General features: G+C 39.6%; 1 protein-coding gene across 1 annotated transcript in view; it reads left to right on the forward strand.

Moving 5' to 3' along the window:
- The first annotated feature begins 6,267 nt into the window (after positions 1–6,267).
- Lancl3 (LanC like family member 3) overlaps positions 6,268–22,188 on the forward strand; it is a 97,333-nt gene continuing 81,412 nt past the window's right edge. The window contains exon 1 of the mRNA XM_075957402.1: positions 6,268–7,189. Within this exon, the coding sequence (XP_075813517.1) occupies positions 6,617–7,189 (573 nt within the window). The 5' untranslated portion in view covers positions 6,268–6,616. The remainder of the gene's footprint in view (positions 7,190–22,188) is intronic.

The following is a 22,188-nucleotide window of genomic DNA, read 5'->3' on the forward strand; positions in this document are numbered from 1 at the left end:
TGTCCTACAGTGGCTACATGACTTCTCTTTGACTCTGCCTATTCTCTCCTCCTCTATCTGCTTGGAATTTCTGCCTTGCCCTATTCTGCATTGCAATAGGCCCAAATCAGATTCTTTATTAACCAATGGTATCACAACATACAGAGGAGAATCTCACATCAAACAATACTCTTCAAATTGTTCCACACAATAGAAACGGAACATTGCCAAACTCTTTTTACAAGGCTATAATTATACTGATACCCAAACCACATAAAGACATTACTAAGAAAGAGAATTACAAACCAATCTCACTCATGAATATTGGTACAAAAACACTCAATAAAATACTGACAAACCGAATCCAAGAACACATCAGAAAAATTATCCACCATGACCAAGTATGCTTTATCCCAGAGATGCAGAGAGGGTTCAACATACGATAATCTGCCAATGTAATCCACCATATAAACAAACTGGAAAAAAAACCCACATGATCATCTCACTAATACTGAAAAAGCCTTCAACAAAAATACAACATCCATTCATGATAAAGGTCTTTGAGAGAGCAGGGATACAAGGAATATACCTAAACATAATAAAGGCAATATACAGCAAGCCAACAGCCAACATCAAACTTAAATAGAGAGAAATTCAAAGCGATCCCACTGAAATCAGGAACAAGACAAGGATGTCCTCTCTCCATATCTATTCAATATAGTTCTTGAAATTCTGGCTAGAGCAATATGACAACAAAAGGAGATCAAGGGGATACAAATAAGAAAAGAAGTCAAACTCTCACTATTTGCTGATTATATGATAGTTTACATAAGTTACCTTAAATATTCTTCCAAGGAACTTCTACAACTCATAAACACTTTCAGTAATGTAGCAGATTAACTAAAAAAAATCAGGAGCCCTCCTTTACACATGATAAATGGGCTGAGAAAGAAATCAGAGAAACATCACCCTTCACAATAGCCACAAATAGCATAACTCTATTGGAGTTGGAGTAACTCTAACCAAACCAGTGTAAGACTTGTATGACAAAAACTTTAAATCTTTGAAGAAAAAAATTGAGTAAGACACCAGGATATGGAAAGATCTCCCATGTTCTTGGCAATCTTACCAAAAGCAATCTACAGATTCAATGCAATTCCCAGCAAAAGCCCAGCAAAATTCTTTATAGACCTCAAAGAATAATACTCAATTTCATATGGAAAAGCCTAAACAATCCTGTACAATAAAAGAACTGGAGGCATCACAATCCCTGACTTCAAACTCTACTACAGAGCTACAGTACTGAAAACAGCCTGGTATTGGCATAAAAACAACAGGAGGACCAATGGAACTGAATTAAAGACCCTGATATCAATCTACACACCTAAAAACACTTGATTTTTGACAAAGGAGTAAAAAATATCAAATGGAAAAGGAAAGCATATTCAACAAGTGGTGCTGGCATAACTGGATATCAACATGTAGAACAATGAAAATGGATCCATATCTATCGCCATGCACAAAACTCAAGTCCAAATGGATCAAAGACCTCAACATGAAGCCAGCCACACTGAACCTTATAGAAGAGAAAGTGGGAAGTACACTTGAATGCATTGGCACAGGAGATCACTTCCTAAATATAACCCCAGCATCACAGACACTGAGAGAAACAATTAATAAATGGACCTCCTGAAACTGAAAATCTATAAAGCAAAGGACACGGTCGATAAGACAAAACGACAGCCTACAGAATGGGAAAAGATCTTCACTAACACCACATAGGACAGAGGGCTGATCTCCAAATATACAAAGAACTCAAAAAATTTGTCATCAAAAGAACAAATAATCCAATAAAAAATGGATTACAGACCTAAACAGAGAACTCTCAACAGAGGAATCTAAAATGGCTGAAAGACACTTAAGGAAATGCTCAACATCCTTAGTCATCAGAGAAATGCAAATCAAAACAACTCTGAGATTCCATATTATACCTGTCAGAATGGCCAAGATCAAAAACATTAATGGCAAAGAGGATATGGAAAGGGAACACTCCTCCATTGCTGGTGGGAATGCAAGCTGGTACAGCTGCTTTGGAAATCGGTATGGCAATTTCTCAGAAAATTAGCAAACAACCTTCCTTAAGACCGAGCAATACCACGTTTGAGTATATACCCAAAGAATGTTCAATCATACTATAAGGACATTTGCTCAACTATGTTCACAGCAGCATTATTTGTAATAGTCAGAACCTGGAAACAACCTAAATGCTCCTTGACTGGACCGAAGAATGGATAAAGAAGATGTGGTACATTTACACAATGGAATACTACCCAGCAGAAAAAAACAATAACATCTTGAAATTTGTGGGCAAATTTGGATGGATCTAGAAAACATCATATTGAATGAGGTTACTCAGACCCAGAAATACAGATATCATATGTACTCACTCAAAAGTGGCTTTTAGACATAAAGCAAAGAAAAATCAGCCTACATTTCACAATTCCAGAGAACCTAGATAACAAAGAGGACCCTAAGAGAGACATACATGGATCTAATCTACATGGGAAGAAGAAAAAGACAAGCTCTCCTGAGTAAATTTGGAGCGTGGGGATCATGGGAGAGGGCAGCTGGGGAGGGGGTAGGAAGGGAGGGAAGCAGAGAAATAATATAGCTCAATAAAAACAATAAAAAATACATTCTTTCTCATACAATATATTCTGATTATAGTTTCCCCTTCCTCTACTCCTCCTGGTTACTCTCCACCTCCTCTCCACTCTGGATCTACTCTCTTTCTGTCTCTCATTAGAAAAAAAAGGTTTCTAGGAGATAATAACCAAATAAGATAATGACAAATAAGATTAAGCAAATATTCATATTGAAGTTGGACACAGCAACCCCACAGGAGGAGAAGAGTCCCAAGAGCATGCAAATGTTTCAGAGATCCACTTGTTCTCACAGTCAGGAGTACCATAAAGCATTAAACTAATAGATATAATATATACAGGATCCATAAAGGCCTTCTGGTTGCCTCTTCAGTCTCTATGGGTGCATATGTGCCTTGATTAGTTGATTTAGAGAGCCCTGTTTTCCTGATGTCCCCCATTCCCTCTTCCTCTTAGACTGTTTCTGCCTCCACTTCTCCGGGGTTTCCTGAGCTCTGAGGGGAGGGATTTGATGGAGACCTTAAATTTAGACTCTCTTTTTGCATAATGTCTATCTAGCTGCGGGTCTCTGCATCTTTTTTCATTTGGGGTTTAAGCTTTCTTGATTTTGTCCTCATTCATTATTTTTCAGTCCTAGGACAAAATATCATTTGATGATACATAATACATACCTGTCTAGAATATTCTCTTTATGCAGTTTTAACCAAAGTATAATTTAATATTTGCATCATTTACAATAATTTTCTTTCTCTCTTATTGCTGTTTCTTGTTTCATTTTGTTAAACAAGAGTTGAATCCAAATTACATACATGGCACATTGTAGAAAATTAATATTTTACAGAGCCTTAAAAAATATGCCACTTGCCAGAGCAGTGACACACGTCTTTAATCCCAGAACTGGGAAGGCAGAGGCAGGTAGATCTCTGTGAGTTTGAGGCCAGTCTGGTCTATGTAGGGACTTCCAAAGCAGCCAGGGCTATGTAGAGAGACTCTATCTCAAGGATGGAAGAGGAGGAGGGGAAAGAGGAAGAGGAGCAGGAGGAATCAAGCCTCCTCCCTTTTTTCTGTTGTAAGTCTTAGGCAACTTTTCTTTCAACGTGGATTTTTCTATTTTCCCCTTTTGGTCGAATATAGCCTGAGAGTTAGAGAAGCTTTTCTGTATCATAAGAGCCGTTGGAGACATCAATGACCTTGAGAAGTGAGGAACTCGCTTGTAAATAGGAAAAGGCAAGCAGAAAAGAAATTACATAAAGGACCAGAAATTCTTATGTTAATCCTGTAATTGCAGTTTTAGATGATAGAAGATATTTATTACTTTTGTTCAAGCTATAATAGAGAGGAGGGCACTCAAAACCCTTGAAGAGAAGAAGGGAAGTCAAGAACTCTTGTACTTATAAATCAGGTACCATTGGGAGCTCTGGATAGAATTACGGATGGAAGTGGAGGAAAAAGAATTTTTTTTTCTAATTCTGGGGTTCTGTTCTCTTCTTTATTCTAGCTAGAACAAGGGGAATACATATCTTCTGCCATCTAAAGCACTGTTTTGCACTTCTTTGTTCTTATCTAAAGTGTTGGGAAGAGAGGACAGAACACACAGAGGTGGGGCAGGATGTGTCCTCTACTCTCTAGAGACATAGGGGTTCTTTTATCAAATACAGAAATTCCTTGGATTCCCTTACATTGTAAGAAATAACGACCCTCCCTCTTAATGAGCGTACGGGAGACTTAGAATAGAAAAATGAAGCACTTTAGTTTTTGACCTTGCAAAGTCAGTCAAAGATGGTGAGTGCACCACTTTGGTGTAAAAAACCAGTTTTTCTAGTCCCAGTAACATTTCCCTGCCCGCTCAAGTCCTTACTGGCTGAGCTCCTCAGGGAGGTCCCAGTAACATTTACTAGTCTGAGTAACATTTCCCTGCCCGCTCAAGTCCTTACTGGCTGAGCTTCTCAGGGAGGTCCAGTCTTTCTGCTGTTTAATTTCATTCTCATCCCAATTCCCCATCCTATGGGTTCAAGATACAAAACCTTATCTAATTTATATCCTGAGGCTTTAGATTCCATGATTTTCTTTCTCTACGCTTAGAAGACTTATTTTTATTTTGTGTATATGAGTGTTTGTCTACATATACGTATGTGCACTATGTGTGTATCCGGCACTCTCAAAGGCCAGGAGAGGGCGTTGGGTCCCCTGGAACTGGAGTAAGACAGCTGAGGGTCACTATGTGGATGTTGGCAACTGAACTGGAAATCTTTGCATGAGTAGCAAGTGCTGTTAACTACTGACCCAACTCTCCCATCCAGATTCCCTCATCTTCTGATGTATAGGCTGGGTCATCTCACAGACTGCCTGTAACTTTTCAACCTAAGGATGAACTGAGAACACCTAGAAAAGCAGGCAGCAACTGCCATCTAAGATAGACAGGGACCTAGTGCCACTTGCTATTCTGATTCTCTGGAGAGCTCTAAACACACCTCTTATTGAAAATGGATCATTAGGATTTGATTCATACACGGTAATCGTTGGTCCTGTTGAGATAAATATGCTTCCAAACAAAACAGGTTCTTAAAATGAGTGAAGTAGTTGCATTCTGCACAGTTTCAGAAATTTTCCTATGAGGAACTTATACCTATACAGCCTCTAGGAAAACAAAAATCCCCTTGAGAGAGGAGGCCTCTTTGCTTTCAGTAGTGGATACTTTCCGAAGAGAAGAGTTAGTTAAAAAGAGCTGAACAGAAGAAAGACAAATAGACTGTGTTTATTTTTTGTCTTTTTCACCCCAGTACATTCCTCAAGGTGTCTGGAAGTGTGTAGTTATTATGAAGTTTCAAAGCACACAGGAGACTAGACTGGGAATAACACTTGTGGAGGAGAAACAGGAGGGAACCAAAGGGGGAGAGACATGAACAGCGAACTAAGGAAGAATTCAATTTGTTCCCCATGCTTTAGCCACCATGTATTAACTAGCTAATGATCTAAAGGTGTTTTTTTTTTTTTTTTGGCCTTTTTCTAATTTCATGAGGGAACAGGGAAATAGAGCAAGAAAAGATGTAGGTAAGGAGTTTCCAATATAGTGTGCTTATTTGGGCTTTTATTCTTGTGCACGCCCAGCAAAACAATATATTAGAAGGCAAGCAAGGAGTTCTCATGCTCCTTTGAAAAACACAAACCAAGTTCCACACTACCAGTCACACACTATTGCTGTTCTTAGTATTGAGGTATTTTGACTGAGAACGCCACTGTGACCAAGCTTGAAAGGCGACTCCCAGCTGTGTGTTCTCTGGTACTTTAGCCTAGTTCAGCAGCTTCACAAACTTTATTGTGGATGCTTCTAACCTAGGACTCTTGCTGTATATTTTGACTTTTGATTGACTAGGTCTGAGGAGAAACCTGCGGCGCTGCGTTTTTACCACGCTCCCAGGTGCTGCTGGTGCTGACCCGAGGCAAAGTCTCGGAGTACACAAGGGACTGGAAGTCATCACCTCTGCTGCCAGGTGTGCTGACGGCCAGCCTCAGCATTCCTGATCCGTGTCCTGCGCGTCCCAGGCTTTCTGCAGGGAGGGGAGGAGCCGAGGGCGGAGCGGGAGGAGTGGCGCGGGCCCCGCGTGGGTCCTGCCTGAGGAGATCACCTCGGCCCCTTGGAGAGCCGAGGAGCTGCGGCGGCGCAGGAGGGGGCGGCTCGGCGAGGGCGCGGCCTCCGGGAGTGGGGACGAGCGACACGCATTCCCCGTGCTCTCTCGGGCCACTCGGGAGCCTCGCAGCAGCCCGTTGCCCCACTTGGCCACCCGCTCCGTGATCCCTCCTTGCGTCCACCTCCTCTTGTCACCTCCCGTCTCACCCTCCTCCCTCCATCCCCCCCCCCACCACCGCATCTACAGCCATCCGATCATCTCAGAGAGCAGGAGGTGCTGTGCCGGGCTGCAGGGCGCTCCCTCCAAAGGTCCCCAGCTCGACATTGGGGGGCCACAGGCGACAGCATGGACACCAAGCGCTGTTTCGCCAACCGCTTCGATGACTACCAGGGCAGCCTGCTGGCTGGCCAGTGCGAGGAGGCTGTGGCGCCCTTGGTCACCTCCACCATCGAACGCATCCTCCAGGAGCTGCCCCCGCTGGGGGGCGGCGCTGAGGCTCGAGGGGCGACACCGGCGGGCAGCAGCTGCCAGGGGGGTCTGTACAGTGGCGTGGCCGGGGTGGCCTACATGCTCTACCACGTCTCGCAAAGCCCGCTTTTCGCAGGGGCCCGCGAGCGCTACCTGCGCTCTGCCAAGCGCCTCATCGACGCGTGCTCCCGCTCCGAAGAGTGGGGCGAGCCGGACGCCGACACCCGCGCTGCCTTCCTGCTCGGGGGCGCGGGCGTGCACGCGGTGGCCACGCTCGTGTACCACGCCCTGGGCCGTTCCGACTACGTGCAGCCCCTCGGGAAGTTCCGGGCTCTGTGCGCCGTCTGCGCACCCGTCTCCTTCCTGGAGTGCGGCTCCGACGAGCTGTTCGTGGGCCGCGCTGGCTACCTGTGCGCCGCGCTGGTACTCAAGCAGAAACTCGCCCAGGAGGTAAGACGCTGGCTGCCCCGGCCGCCGGAGGGCGCTCGCCCGGCTGCCCGCACCCTGCGGGGGGTCCGGCTTTCTGGGACTCCCCGACGCCCGGAGCACCACCCCTGGTTGTGCATCCCCCATCTCTTCTTCGTTACTTCTTTGTCTGGAGCTGTGCTTTCTTCAGTCCCTTCTGCTTTTGTCCGTCCTTTCCCCCTTTCTTTGTCCGCACAATCGTTCTCTGGATTACTTGGCTTTTTGCTTTGTTCCCCTTTGTGCAGTGAACTTGGTGGCATCACTTCAGATGCCTCTTTGCCCCATAGCTTTTTTGGGGGACTGACCTTGTGGCCCTTAAAAGCGAGTGTTTAAAAATGGGGGGAAAGTTATTTTCTTTCCTTTGACTGTACTAGCAAAAGCAGCCTTAAATGTTAGGAGTCTAAAAAAGTAACGGGACTTTAGGACTGATGTGCAAGAAAGTTGCTTCTGGACTCCTGGGCCTGTGACCAAGCTGCTCAGGCATAGGTCTGATGTGTGCACTGTGCTATTTACTATTAATTTCATCCTAGGACTCTTAATAAATGTGTATCTGATGAGAGTATAGTCTTTTTAAATAGCTAAGTGTAGACAGAAATATGGTCACTTTGATCAAAAGCGTGTTTTTTTTTCCCCCTTCCATTTTAAAATCAGTAGTTAGGTTGACCAAAGCCACAGCATTTGTGACCAGGAAGCTTTTCTTAATAAACAGTTTTTCAGGGACTCCTTGAAAGCAATTCCGTTTCACAACTATATATGCAGGCATTTTTTTCTTAAATTGCCTTTGCATATAGCATGTATATGTTAGCAGAAAATGTGCCAGTTCCTGTGGAGTTGTGGGAATTAAACAAAAAACCTATAAAGCCTCATAGTAATTAGAAATGAAAGGGAGGCACATTCATTCATAATTCACTGGAACAATGTTCTGTTCTAGGGAGAAAGCAGCACATTTAACTTGGCTAGATATGGTGAGAAAGGCATTTGGAGAAAAAATAAAGGACTATGGTGTGACTTAAAAGTATAATAAGCTTAGAAAACCAGTAAGCAAGCAGACTTCTTTTTAAAAAAATTTACATCAGGTGAGATTGATTCAAGTGAAGAGGAAAAATGCTGAAGGATGCACCAAGCTAGCAGGGCAGCCAAGGGCCATGTGATAAAGTTGTCTTGAAATAGTTTGCTCTGCTTCTGAGTCATTGTTATCTGCTAGCTGTTTCCCAACGGCCCTTCCAGTTGTAGAAAACCATTTAGAAGGCCACAGAGAGATTTACATATCATTTGCATTACATTTGCATCTGCTTCCCCAACCTTGCAGTCTGATGGTAGGCAATTTTTAAAAAATCCCCCAGTTGTTTTCCTTAAGCCTGTTTATTCTTTTGCCCATGCCTTCAAGTCTTTTTTCCCATAATAGAATGGCAGAGTGGAAAATCAACCAAAAGACTAGGAGGGCTGTGCACAGAAACTGGTGTTCCAAAACCAGTTGAAAGCCCTGCCCCACAAAAGCATTTAAGACCTTTCTTCTACCCTCCTGCCAAATCGGATCTGTCTTTTTGTGCTAATCAAATTGAGGTTCTCTGGCTGTCCCTGGAAGAAGGAACAAGAGAACCAGCTCTGAAGATTTTGAAAGAACAGCTTTTAATTTATTAGATCAGTTGCCTCCATTTCAGCAATCCAAGAAATTGAGGCTCTGAATGTGTAGGGCAGAGACTGGCGCGCCTTCCCCTCCCTAACTCCTTGCCAGCAGACAGCTTTTCTCTCAGTAGATGATCCGTGAACCTTGATTAAATTGAATTTCTAACTTGTCATTTTTCTATAAATAATCTGCCATTGTGTCCCAGTATCTTTTTTTCATTCAATGTCATTTACATTCACCTTCCTCTGCCATTTCCCATAGTTATCACCCTAGTTTAGAGCTTTCTCACATTATTTGACACATCTGTGCCACGTAATAAGTAATGAATGAATCACTCTGAGTTAGTTTTTCCCCCACTAAGCCATTCATCCACCCTTTAAAAAAGGCTAGCTTCTTAAAGACACTTCTCATTACGTCATTTTCCTGCTCAGCATCCTTCAGTGGCTCCCTATTGCCTTTTCTCCAGTGGCTTCCTATCTCATAGTTAAACCAGTGACACTGAAAATGGCCGATAAGGCCTCACATGATGAAGCCTCTTGCGTACCTACTTTGCTTCTTACTCATGTTTAATAACCACACTGGCCTTGTGTTGTTTTAGGCATTCTCTTGTCTCAGGGTGTTTGGACTCTCTGTTCTCCCTGCCTGGAACACTTCCTCTAGATATTTTTATAGCTAGCTCCATGACCTTGGATAGGTCTTTACCTCCTGAGTGAGGCATTACCTCTCAGCCTCATTTAAAATTTAAGATTACCCCCTTTCCTGTTTTTTATTCAGTTTGTTTATTGATGTCTTCATTAATCAGACTATAAATTCCATAGGATGGAGATATTTTTATGTCGTTGTAGCTTCAATATTAACAATTGTCTAGCACATATGTAGGCACCTAACTCTTCTTTTGTAATGTTGCAAATATTATCCATATACTATGTGGCTTGCATTGCCAACCTACCTTTAAAATGGTATGTCTTATCAAAATTTCCCTTATGCTAATGCTTCTGAAGCTATGTTTAAAGAAAGCCTTTCCTACTTCTGGGTTCTCAGCAAATATCTATTGAAATAAATGAATTGAATAAATTATAGGTCCTTACAAATTCTTATTCAAATCAAAATGACCCACTAGATCAGTGCTTTAGAAAACATATTTTGCATAGGAATCACCTGTATATCTTTTCTGCAATATAAAGAGAAATTGCCATAAATATTATAAATATATAGTAAAATAGAGAAAACATTCTGATTTAGCCTTGGGAGAGGATCTGATATTCTGCATTTCTAACAAGTTCCTAGGTAGGGAACTGATAGGGTTGATTCATAGATCACAGTTTAGATAAAAAGGCAATATGATGCTGCGTGGGTTTGGGTGTCACACCAGCCATGACTGTTAATTCATGCTGCAACACTTCATTGTATGAAGCTTAATGTATTGATTTATGAGGCTATAGTTTAGAATGCTCATTACAATATCATACCCCTTTCATTATAAGGACCCACAAAGGAATTTGTCTCAGGAGGTGGAAACAAATAGTTGCGTTCTTTTTACAATCGATAGAATCAGTTAGTCTTTGAAATATGTCTTGTGGCTGATTGTACTTCTCACTTTCTTATACTAGAAAGCATCAGGCCAGAATTATGGATTACATGCTCTAGAATACAATGCTGTCTATATTTTCATACATCAATACTTCCTCTGGGCTTATCTAATTTGTTACATTCTTAGGTTGTTCATTTAAGTTTTTGAAGTTTCCATTTGTGTTCATATAATTGATAAATGTTTAAAACATGCTTGCTCTCTCTCTACACATACACAGAGAGAGAGAGAGAGAGAGAGAGAGAGAGAGAGAGAGATACTGAATCACTCAATGTACTTAACATATTTCCAGTGAACTCAACCGTCCTGAAAATACTTAAAGAAAGGGGATTTGAAGTGTGTAAGACACATAGTCTTATACAATGGGTTAGTGAAGTCCCAAGAAATTGTGTCATAAATATTTGCTGTCAGTCTGTTTTGCCTTTTACTGGTTGGTGGAGATATAGGGAGGATGGTAGAGGGATTAAGGGAAATCTAGGGTGTTAATGAAAGTAACTCTGTCACTCAATGATTTTGTACAAATAGCTTCAAAACTCTGAGCCTAAACTTCCACTTTTGTAATTGGATTAATAAGAATTCTTTTTTAAAAATCAAATAAACAGAGCCCTACAAAACAATTCTTCATTGAACTTTTCTTCATTCATTAAGCGAGTATTAATTAGATTTTTCTGCTATACAAAGCACCCTTCTAGATGCTGAGATTTAACAGTGAGAAGAGCAAAAAAACGAACTGATTGTAAGAAATGATCTGAAGGCAGTAAACAGGAACTAAAGTGGGGAAGGGGACAGGTGAGAGAAGGCAGAGCTACTGTTTGGGAGCCTATGGTAGAAAGGCTCCTTTGTGAAGGCATGTTATGTCTCACAACTGGAGCGTGAGAATTAAGAGGCTGCCCTAGCAGCAGCCATTCTGGCATAGGGGCCCACAAGGACCAAACCATTCAGGCTTAGAGGTCTCTAATAAATGAATAGGAGATAAGAAAGCTCAAAGGCAAGGAAGGTTCCCAGTTAGGAGTAAATTAAAATCAGATCCCTTGGTGCCAAAGAAGTCAAAGTTATGTGACTGAATTTGTTGTGTGTTTTTACAAGAGTATATTGATCTTTTGAAAAAACGTTCCTGATTTTCTGACTATTGAGTAGATTGTCAATATTAAGAATGATAAGGGGATAGGTGATGTGGGAGGTGATGTATGCTGTGAATATGTTTTATTGCCATTGGTTAATAAAGAAGTTGCTTTCGGGCAATGGCTTAACAGAGAAAAGCCATGCTGAAAGAGATATATAGAGAGAGTAGGAGGAGTCAGTGAGAAGCCATGTAGCTACCTGCAGAGACAGACACACCGAGTCTTGCCGGTAAGCCACAGTCACATTATGATACACAGATTAATAGAAATGGGTTAATTTAAGATATATGACTTAGCCAGAAATACATTTAAGCTATTGGTCAAACAATATTGCAAATAATATAGTTTCTGAGTGATTATTTTGTGTTCTGGGAAGCCAGGAATAAACAAGCGACCTTCCCCAACAGATAGGGATGCAGTTCTTGGTGGACGTGTGTTTGATTAGGTTGTGAGAAGCCCTGAGTTTGATCTCTAGCGTGCATACACACTCACACAACACCTGCAAAAAGTGTTTATGTGGCTCTTTTAAAATCCTCTTTGTACCAACGCCTCCTTTATCCGTCTGATGAACTTTCAGGACTTCTCAGGATAACATCTACGAATGTATAAATTAAAACTTAGAATTACAAAAAGAAACCCATTGTAGTCAATTCAAAGACTAAAACATTAAAATAATGTGATGCAGCAGCATGGGTGCTTTTTGATTAACACATTAGGATTTACAGTGAATCTTGTGATTGTGGTACATTTGAAACAGGAGGCAGTCAGTGATACTCTGAGATTTCTTCAACAACTCCAGTATGATACATATATATCCATGACTTCTGTAGGTGGTTGTAGTCTGCATTTTTTTAATTTAATTGATGTTTTTAAGATGAACCTGGAAGGACTAGAGTTTGTTATGTGTACCATACTGACCTTGAATTCACAGAGATCTCCCTGGTTCTGTTTCAAGTGTTGAGATTAAAGGCATATACTCCCATACTTGGCCCAACATTTTTTGGGGGTGGTTATTTTTAGGCTGGGTCTTACTGGCCTTTAACTCACTGTGTAGTCTATGCTGGCTTGAAACTCATAGCAGGCTTCCTACCCCACCCTCCCTGGTGCTGGCATTACAGATATAAGCCATTATGCCTAGCTTATATTTGTGCTAAAATGAAATGTTCAGTTGTTTACGTGAATTAGCAAACAGATTTATTTTTCATTTTTGCAATCAAAGGGAACTGATTTGGAAGTTGCTGTGATATACTAGATAAAACACCTGTCTTATTGCTTGGCACATAGTAGCTGTTTAATAAAAGTAATGGTGGCCCTTTCTGTTTCTACTAACATATAATCCAATGCAATTCCAAATATCAGGTAGAAAATCATACTCAGTACAATATTTGATCTTCCTGCTGTGATTTAAAAATTTTAAAGGTGTTAATTGGGTCCTAAGCATAAGGTAACTTCTAGTGAACATCTAGGGTTTGCTGAAGTGGCAGAGACATAAGGATCACGAATTTGAGGCCAGCTTGGACGTTTGAAATCTTTAAGCCCACCCCTAATAAAGTACTTTCTCCAACAAGGTCACACCCCCTAATCCTTCATAAACAGTTCTACGACCTAGGGATCAAATATTCAAACATATAGGATTGACGTCTTCATTCACACCATCACATTGGGATGCTTTTATCTTAGAATCACAGAATGGTCAAGAAAACATGACTGAATCCAGATGTAGTAAGTGGTATATACCCATAGTTCCAGCACACAGGAAGCTGAAGCAGGAGAATCATTGAGCTCAGAAATTGGAGGCCAGTTTATGTAGCATAGTGAGATTCCTGCCTCAAAAATTAGGGAAAACTATATACATACAAGAAACCTTAAACTGACTAATCAGGTTGTATGTATATATTTATTTATATATGTAACTACCAACTAAGGGAACTGTGATTGGACTGAGGAAAACATTCATTATACCATTTAACAAAAGTATAGAGCTAAGCCATTCGTAGGTTGGTTAACCAAAGAGACTTAAGAGAACCCACACCAGCATTTCCTAGCATATTTTCACTTGTTCTCCTATGTGAGCTATGTCATTACTGTATAGTCAAGATGGTCGTTGCTATTCCAAGCATCATGTTCTTGTATTACAAGGAGAGGGGAATGTCTGTGGCTTTTCCCAGCATCTTTTTTTTTAATCATGTAGAATGTTCTATACTAGAAGACTTTTTGTTCTGACTCATTGCCTATCATTTGGTCCCTGGCCAGTTCTAGTTTTTAGGGAAGACTGAGAGCACTAATTCTCTTTCATTTCTAACCTTTAAAATTGGGCACAGGTTCTGACAAGAAAGGAGAGAGAATGCAATGGCTGTTGGTAGGTTACCAAGCTGTCTGCCCTTTGGCTTCTCTTGACATGATCTGTCTGTGACTTATCACCTTCATTTGCTCAGTTTTCCTGTTGTTAGAGTTTCCCTTCCCTTTCCAGGTTATTTCTATGCCCCATGGAAAATGGAGAGTACCTTAATTTTGCTGTTGGCTGGCTATTAATCAAACAAAAGCTATGATATTAACTTCATTAAAATGTATGCTAGTAAATATTAGAAATGTATTTTATAGTAGAAACTGTTTACATTCCCTATTTTTCTTTTTTGGGTTACATGTAAAGGTTTATTATTTTTTTTAATTGAAAATAGATTCTTTTCTTATGCAGTACATTCCTATCACTGTTTCCCCTTCCTCCACTCCTCCCAGCTCCCCCCACATCCCCTCTCCCCTAGATCCGCTCCTCCTCCATTTCCCTTCAGAAAACAACAGCTTCCAAGAGATAACAACCAAACACACACACACACACACACACACACACACACACACACACACACACACACCATGATACAGTAAGACAAGGAAAAAACCCTCATATTGAGTCCAGGAACCAGAGACTGGATAGCCAAGTTTTAGTTCAGAGACCTAGGGTAGAACCAAACACAACTGGCCAAAAAAAAAATTAATGAAATGATTCTTAATGATATTCTGCTATACTTATACATCATTGCCTTGTCCAGTCATCATCAGAGAGGCTTCCTCCAGCAGCAGATGGGAATGGGTGCAGAGACCCACAGCCAGACATTATGATGAGAGAGAGCCTAAATTGGAAGTTTACATCGGGCCCTTATTTTTCTTAATAATCATTATTGTTACATGCATATGGTAAGCTAAATCAGGCAGTATAAAATGAGCTTTCTATGGACTATTATGTTAAATTTCCTCTTTTACAAGTGTATTTCATAAGTGTGTTTTCTTTATTTACATGGATAATCATATTTTAAGATTTATTTCATCTCCAGTTGTATGTGTTTATGCACACGTGCATGCATGTATACACACATGTATGTAGGCACTATAGGAGAATGTAGGGGTCAGATCCTCCTTGAACTGGATTTACAGGCAGTTGTGAGTTGCTTTGATTTTGGTGCTGGAAATTTTTGGTCCTCAGCAAAAACAATCTGTACTTTAAGCCATCTCTTCATTCCAAACAAATGATCTTATTATATATGTACTCTATAGCTTGCTTTTTTGTGTAATATACTTCAGGCATCTTTGCCAATCTTATTTAGAGAAATATCTCTTTATTTTGGTTCTATGCGACTATAATATGACTTAAACTTATTGATGAACACTAACATTTCCTAGTTTCTTTTTCCCTTTTTCTTATATCAATAGTAATGCTAAAAAGAATGCACATGTATATATATACAAATAGTGTTTATATTCATCTTTCTATATGTTTGTTATCTACCATAAATGGAGACTGCTCATTTGTTTCCCAACTGCACAGACCCAAATAATCCCACAGGAACTATATTATTTATAACACTGTTTGACCGATGACTCAGGTGTACTTCTAGCTAGCTCTTACATCTTAAACTAACCCATTTCTATTAATCTGTGTATCACCATGAGGCTGTGGCCTACTGGTAAGGTTCTGGCGTCTGTCTCCTTCAGCAGTTATATGGCATCTCCTTGACTCCACCTACTTTCTATATCTTTGTTCAAATTTCCCACCTGGCTTTACTCTGCTAAGCCATTGGCTGAAATAGATTTATTCATTAGTCAATAAAAGCAACACACAGAAGGACATCACACATCAATCAACCTTTTCAAGTGTGCATGTAGTAAACAATTTTTAAGATTGAGTCAAAGTTTACACATGTGTTTTTTATTTGCTGGAGATGATCAAATTATTTTTAAAAGTGCTTTGTCAAGGGAGGCTGACATGGGAGGATTGCTGCAAGTTTGAAGCCAGTCTGGGTTACATAGTGAGTTCCAAACCACCTCAATCTTCATCGTAAGATTCTCTCTTAAAATACAAACCAAACAACACAACCTTACCATCTATTTCCATTCCCACCACCAGAGTTTGGGGTTACCCCTGTTCTCACATTCTTTTCAATAGAGGATTTTATAAAATTCGATGGTCATCTAACTGATAAGCATAAAATGAGGTTGGGCATGTCTACGGTAGAAAAGGAGTCCTCTTACTGTTCATGTAGATTTTTACCCAATAGTTTATAGGTAAGGGATTTCACTCAATGTTTTAGGAGGAGCAGCGGGCCACTTCCTGCCATCCAGCTCCTGGTCACCTGGCTAGCTTATGCCCCAAAATAACAGCCACTCTGTTGTAGGGAGCGGCAGGCTACGTTCCCGCCCAGATCCCACCCGGCTAGCTTAGCCCCAGAAATAATAACACACAACTTGTATTCTTTTAAACACTGCCTGGCCCATTCGTTCTAGCTTCTTATTGGTTAATTCTCACATCTAGCTTTAACCCATATTTAATAATCTGTGTAGCACTACGAGGTGTGGCTTACCAGGAAAGATCTTAACCTGCGTCTGTGTTGGGTGGGAGAATCATGGTGACTGCCTGCTCGGCTTCTTTCTCTTAGCATTCTGTTCTGTCTACTCCACCTACCTAATTTTCTGTCCCATTAAAGGGCCCAGGCAGTTTCTTTATTAACCAATGAAATCAACACAAAACAGAAGACTCTCCCACATCAACTCAATGTTTGGATATGAGAAATCAACATTTTTAAAAGCAGGCACGTATTGCACACTGCCATTGTGAAGCTTAAAGATTGACTTGAAATGACAGTAATGTTGGGGAAGTTGGGTTATTGTAGAACTTAGGTTCTAATTGCTTGATAATAGAACTACCAAAAAGTGGGTTGAGTCTATGATTGAGATGATTTGTCACTTACAATATCCTTTAAATGCTAAAAGGCAAAAAGAAACTAAGAGAACATAATAGCTTATTTACATGCACTAATATAAACAATTTGAATATATTATGTTCCCATTCTTCCTGTAGTAACGTGTAACTTTATTTTCAAATTTTTGTTTTTAAGTGCCAAAATAATTGTTTATATGTATCAAGTACAATTGAATTTTTCAGTACATTGTCAGATGAGCAAATGGGGCTAATTAACACATCTATCATCACAAATATGCATATTTCATTATGAGAGTGTTTTTCAGTCTACTTTTAAGCAATTTTGAAGCATCAAATACATTAGTATCAACAATATACATTTGTTGTGCTACATTACAAGAGCTTATTCTTCCTATTAAATTTATTTATCTTGTCTCCATCTTCCCTTTCCTCTGGTAACCACCAGTGACTATACTCTATATTTCTATGAATCTTGACTTGGAATATATATAATATAATATATTATATATATAATATATAATATCATCAACAACCTTACCACATGGGCACCATTACTATATTCATAATACTCAGTGAGGAAACTGAAGCCCAGGGAGGTTGAAGAATATACAATTGGGCAGTGGTAGACATTAGACATGAGACTCCACTAGGCAGTTGATAATATCTATTCTTAGTTTGTGTTTCTCACACTTTAGCATTCACACAAATTGAAAATATTGTTCAAAGTCAGATTTGGGATTGGTGGGTTTATTGTGAGGCCCGTAATTCTGCCTTTTGAGTAAGTTTATGTGTTGTAATGCTGCTGCCCCTGGTCTGTCAAACAGTTGTGAATATAAAGTCTCCCAGTTTTATGGGATTTCCTCTCAAAAAGTTTTACTAATTTACCCCAAGTGTCATGAGTTTCATCATTGTCCTTTAATAAGAATCACCTTTTTCCATGGGTGCTTTTTCCATTGAGTACAGAATCTTTTTCTTCATCTTTTTTTCTGTATTTTTTTTTTTTAAAAATTGTGGGTAGTGAGGGGAACTGTGTAGGTTGTTTGTGTGTATCGTGCATGTATGTGAGTGAGTGTGTGCATGCGTATACAGAGACCACAGCATTACATCTTGCTATTGCTCGTATGCTTATTCCTGTGAGGCAGGGCCTCTCATTGAATCAGAAGCTTCCTTTTGCAGCTAGAATGGCTGGCCAGTGAACTAGCTCCCAGGATCACCTATCCACAGCCCCCAGTGCTGGGCTTATAAGTGCATAACTTTTATGTGATGCTGGGGATTCAAATTTGAATCCCCATGCTTACATAGGAAGTACTATTCTTCCCTAGGCTATCTTCTCAGCCTCAGGAGGTTTGGTTCTTTTTTTCTTGATTGCTTTTTTGAGACTGGGTTTCTCTGTGTAACAGTCCTGGCTGTCCTGGAACTTACTTTGCAGACCAGGCTGGCCTCAAACTTATAGAGATTAGCCTGCCACGGCCTCCTAAGAGCTGGAATTAAAGGCGTGTGCCACCACTGCCCAGTGGTTTTGTTATTAATTAACCACATTCTAGAAATTTTGAATTATTTAATGATAACACAAGAAGAGGCTCTATTAGAACATCCCAGATAAAGTAGAAAATGTCTGCTCAGTACCATTTCCCATTTTAGAATAGTACAATTAATTTTACCTGTATGACAGAGAGTATTGCTTCTCCCTCAATACAACCTGAAATTGAAGGTAGTTAAACATTTTCCTTTTAATTTTTAAAAATTTTCTGATGTGCTTATCTAACAGACATGATAAAGTCAAAATATTAAACAAAATAACCCATTTAGGTTTAGATATAATTTATAGCTTTTCATGCATTTATATATATTCCACTAAAGCTAAAATGTATTCTTTACATTATAATTACTTGAACTATATTGGTTAATTTTGTTTTGTTATTGAATAAATTAGGAAAGTAAACACAGTAAAATGTTTGTCAGTATATGAAATTTTAAATGTGTTGAGTTTTTCCAATAACAAACTACCATTATGCTATAAGAATATGGCTTTAATGGAATTGAATGTATTAATCTCTAAATATTAAAATTATTTCTTTTATTCTATTATATAAAATATGACTTTCTTATTAACTTGTTGACTAATTTCACTTACATTGGTTAATGTAATGACTGGTGTTGATCATGTGACTGATACACAATACACAGATTTCATCCAAGTAGAAGGGACTTTTTTATATCTTTCATAGAGCGTAAACAATCCCTTGATTAAACTGAACTGACAGTCTCTAATATGTGATATGTCCAGTTGCTTTTAAACATGATTCAGTTTCAGAAACTGATCTATGACTTACATTTTTAAATTATGTACCTAATCCTTTGGCTATATGGTTTGTTCCAGAAAAATAAACAACCAAATGTGTATGTGTGTGTGTGTGTGTGTGTGTGTGTGTGTACTACTGCTACTACTACTACCATACCACTTATATGTAGGGTGCTAGACACTTGGGCAAATTTCCCTTTTATGAAATCATAGCATTGAATCCATCTGTTTTGTATAAGATCAGACTTCTTTATGAATAGCTTTAGCTATTCTACAACTCTAGTAATGAGTGACTTTGACATGTTGAAGTGTGGGTATTGTTATCTGAGTCATAAAGAAACTGTCTCCAGCCTTAACAGACTTCACTGGTGAGCACATCATCTAAATGAGAGGTGACAAAGGAAATATTGGCCATAGCATTAATGTGCCGTTAGATGTTACTGTGTCCATCTGCTGGTTGGTATCTTTGCATGGGATAGATTCCAGTGCTCAGTGGTGTGTTGAAATCTGGTGTCCATGGCAACAAAAGCATCTCTGGTCTCAAAGCAAGCACTGTGGAGACCAACTGGATCTCCACTCATACAATGACTTCAAGAAGGAGCCACTTTCTTAGCAGATTTTCCAGGTATCTAAGCTCAAAGAGACCCAAAACACAATCAGAAATGAAATATCATCAACATACAAATTTACTTTTTTTTTTTAAAAAAACTGCTTTCGTTATTTTGAGATAGAATTAAAGCATAGCTCTTGCTGGCATTGAACTGTGTTGGGTCAGGCTGTCCTCAAAGTCACAATTCTCCTGCTTTAGCTTCCCAAGCGCTGTGATTACAAGCCTGTATCATCACTCCTGATACATATTTTCTCTCTTTTTTTTGCTTTTAAAACCCTTTTCTAATTTGCCTGTGAGGCAAAATGAATTACACATATGTTACAAATTGTATCCGTTGAAATAGGTTGGGGTCTCAGCAAAGGTGTTTTAATGTAGTAGTTCAAAACAGAACCTTCAGATTCACCACCAGCTTTGAGATTGAATCCTGGCTCCAGCACAGACGTTTGTTGACTTTAGGTAAGCTACTTAGCATTTTTGAGGCTTAATTTTCTGATTTGCAAAGTGTAATCCAAACATCACTGACCTCTTAGGGTGCTGAGATAAGCCAGGGAGGCTATGCTCATGATGTGTTTAGCAGAGGATCCTCTAGGTTTAGAGGGGGCTTGTGTGTGTCAGTCATTCTTTTATTTTTATTTTGAATATTATCCCTAATGTGAAATGAAACTCTGTTGTCCAAATAGTACAAGGATGTGTTTTTGGACTTCTGGCAGTCTGTCTACTATTCCCTGAGGTGGTTTTGGTAAGCTGCTGTGTCCTGACTGGCAACAGTAGAGCTCTGAGATTTTCACACAGGGCTAGCAGGAAACAGCCTGCGCTCTGCCACACAGGAGATTAAACTGAGCTGCTCAGACAGATTAGGTGTCAAAGTAAATTGAGTGTCTGGGCATCACCCCTGAAATATGAACCTACATGAGTTCCCCTTTCCTCTGGGGAAAAGAATCTTCCTTTCTGTTGGAAAGAAAACGTTAGGTTTCTTACAAACTGAATCTAGGGACTTGATGTGCTGTGTCCCTAGAGGAAATCATCTCACTGACTTGAAGCTACTGTCAAATGCTAAGAAAACGATGTTGGAATGTTGATTTCTTGTTCTATCCACCCCCAGCTTTTTTTCCTTCTGAAGCTCACAGAAGTTTACATGGCATTAACTCAAAATTTCAGAGGAATTTCGATAGTTGTGATTTGTTGAAGTTACAACTTCAAATAACTTTTCCTTAGCAAATGATCCAGACGATATATATTAGGTAGCCTGTTTTGGAAAAGGATGAATAAATACAATTAATGATTCTTTCAAGGTGTTTATTGAGATTCTAGAGATTGAAGTGAATTGTTTTTGTATTAATACACTTTCTGCTTTGTGTCAGAAAACCATAGTGCAGTTCATTGCAGATTTTACAGACTAAATCTACATTTCACTCTTCAGCTTCTAGCTCCTATATATAGTGATTAATAATAATGCTTTTAGTACTAACAACTACTCTGCTCTAATGATTCATAATTGTGACTTTTCATTATCCATAATCAATGAGGTCTTGCATGTATTCATGAGTTCTACTTATGACCTTCAGTATCACACCAAGTAAGTTCAGGTCTTGAGTTTAATATTTGTGTTGATCTATTATATGTTTTTCCTCTGAATCCAGTGCTTCTCCCAGTTGAGCATGCAGTAGAATCCCTGGAGGGTTTGTGAAACACACATGACTGGCTCTCTCCCTAACGTTTTGACATAGTAGGTATAAAACTGGGCCTGAGAATGTTTGTACATATATGCTCCTGTTTCTGCTACTGGTTTGGAAAATACATTTTGAGAACATTATTAGCCTAAACTTGTACAAACATCACTAAATGTGGGAACTAGATGGAGTCATGAGACAGTTGTGCCATAAATTTCTTATAACCGCCAGAAAATGGGTCAAAAACTAAGACTTACTATATGCTAGTCACTATGATAAATGTAACACTTCTATTACAAGTAGAAAGTAGGTCATAAAAATCACAGGGTAACATGCAAATACTCATGCTGAATTAATTGTGAGGACTTCATGACACACAAACATTTATACAACTTAGCCTTTTCTTTCAAAGCAACTCCTACCACACTGGTAGCAATTCTGTGAGTCGAACAGCAAGTTCAAAGAGTATGTATGACATTCAGACTCAAGAAAAAATAAGAGCTACAGATACTGATGTTTGGGAGAATACTCTATCCCAGTGTCCACCCAATAGCCACCAGCAATCCTTTCCAGGCTCCCATTTCCTTTGAGGTTTTAACATTGAAACTGAAAAAGCAATTGTCTGTAAAAGACATTTGACATTTGATCTCAAGAGCAGTTATCTTAACAAAGAAAACCAACAAGGAAACTGAAAACTTGGAGGAAAACAGGTAGTGTTAGGGAACATGTCCCCCAGAGGCCTGTTTTAAAAGGCTTTGTCCTCAGCTGGTGCTATTGGAAGGTGGCAGAACCTCTCAGAGGATTTGGTTGTTTGTGTGTGTGGGGGATGTCCTCAAATGGAATTGTGGGAGACA

Source organism: Microtus pennsylvanicus, chromosome X, assembly GCF_037038515.1.
Source record: "Microtus pennsylvanicus isolate mMicPen1 chromosome X, mMicPen1.hap1, whole genome shotgun sequence".
NCBI classification, from domain to species: Eukaryota; Metazoa; Chordata; class Mammalia; order Rodentia; family Cricetidae; genus Microtus; species Microtus pennsylvanicus.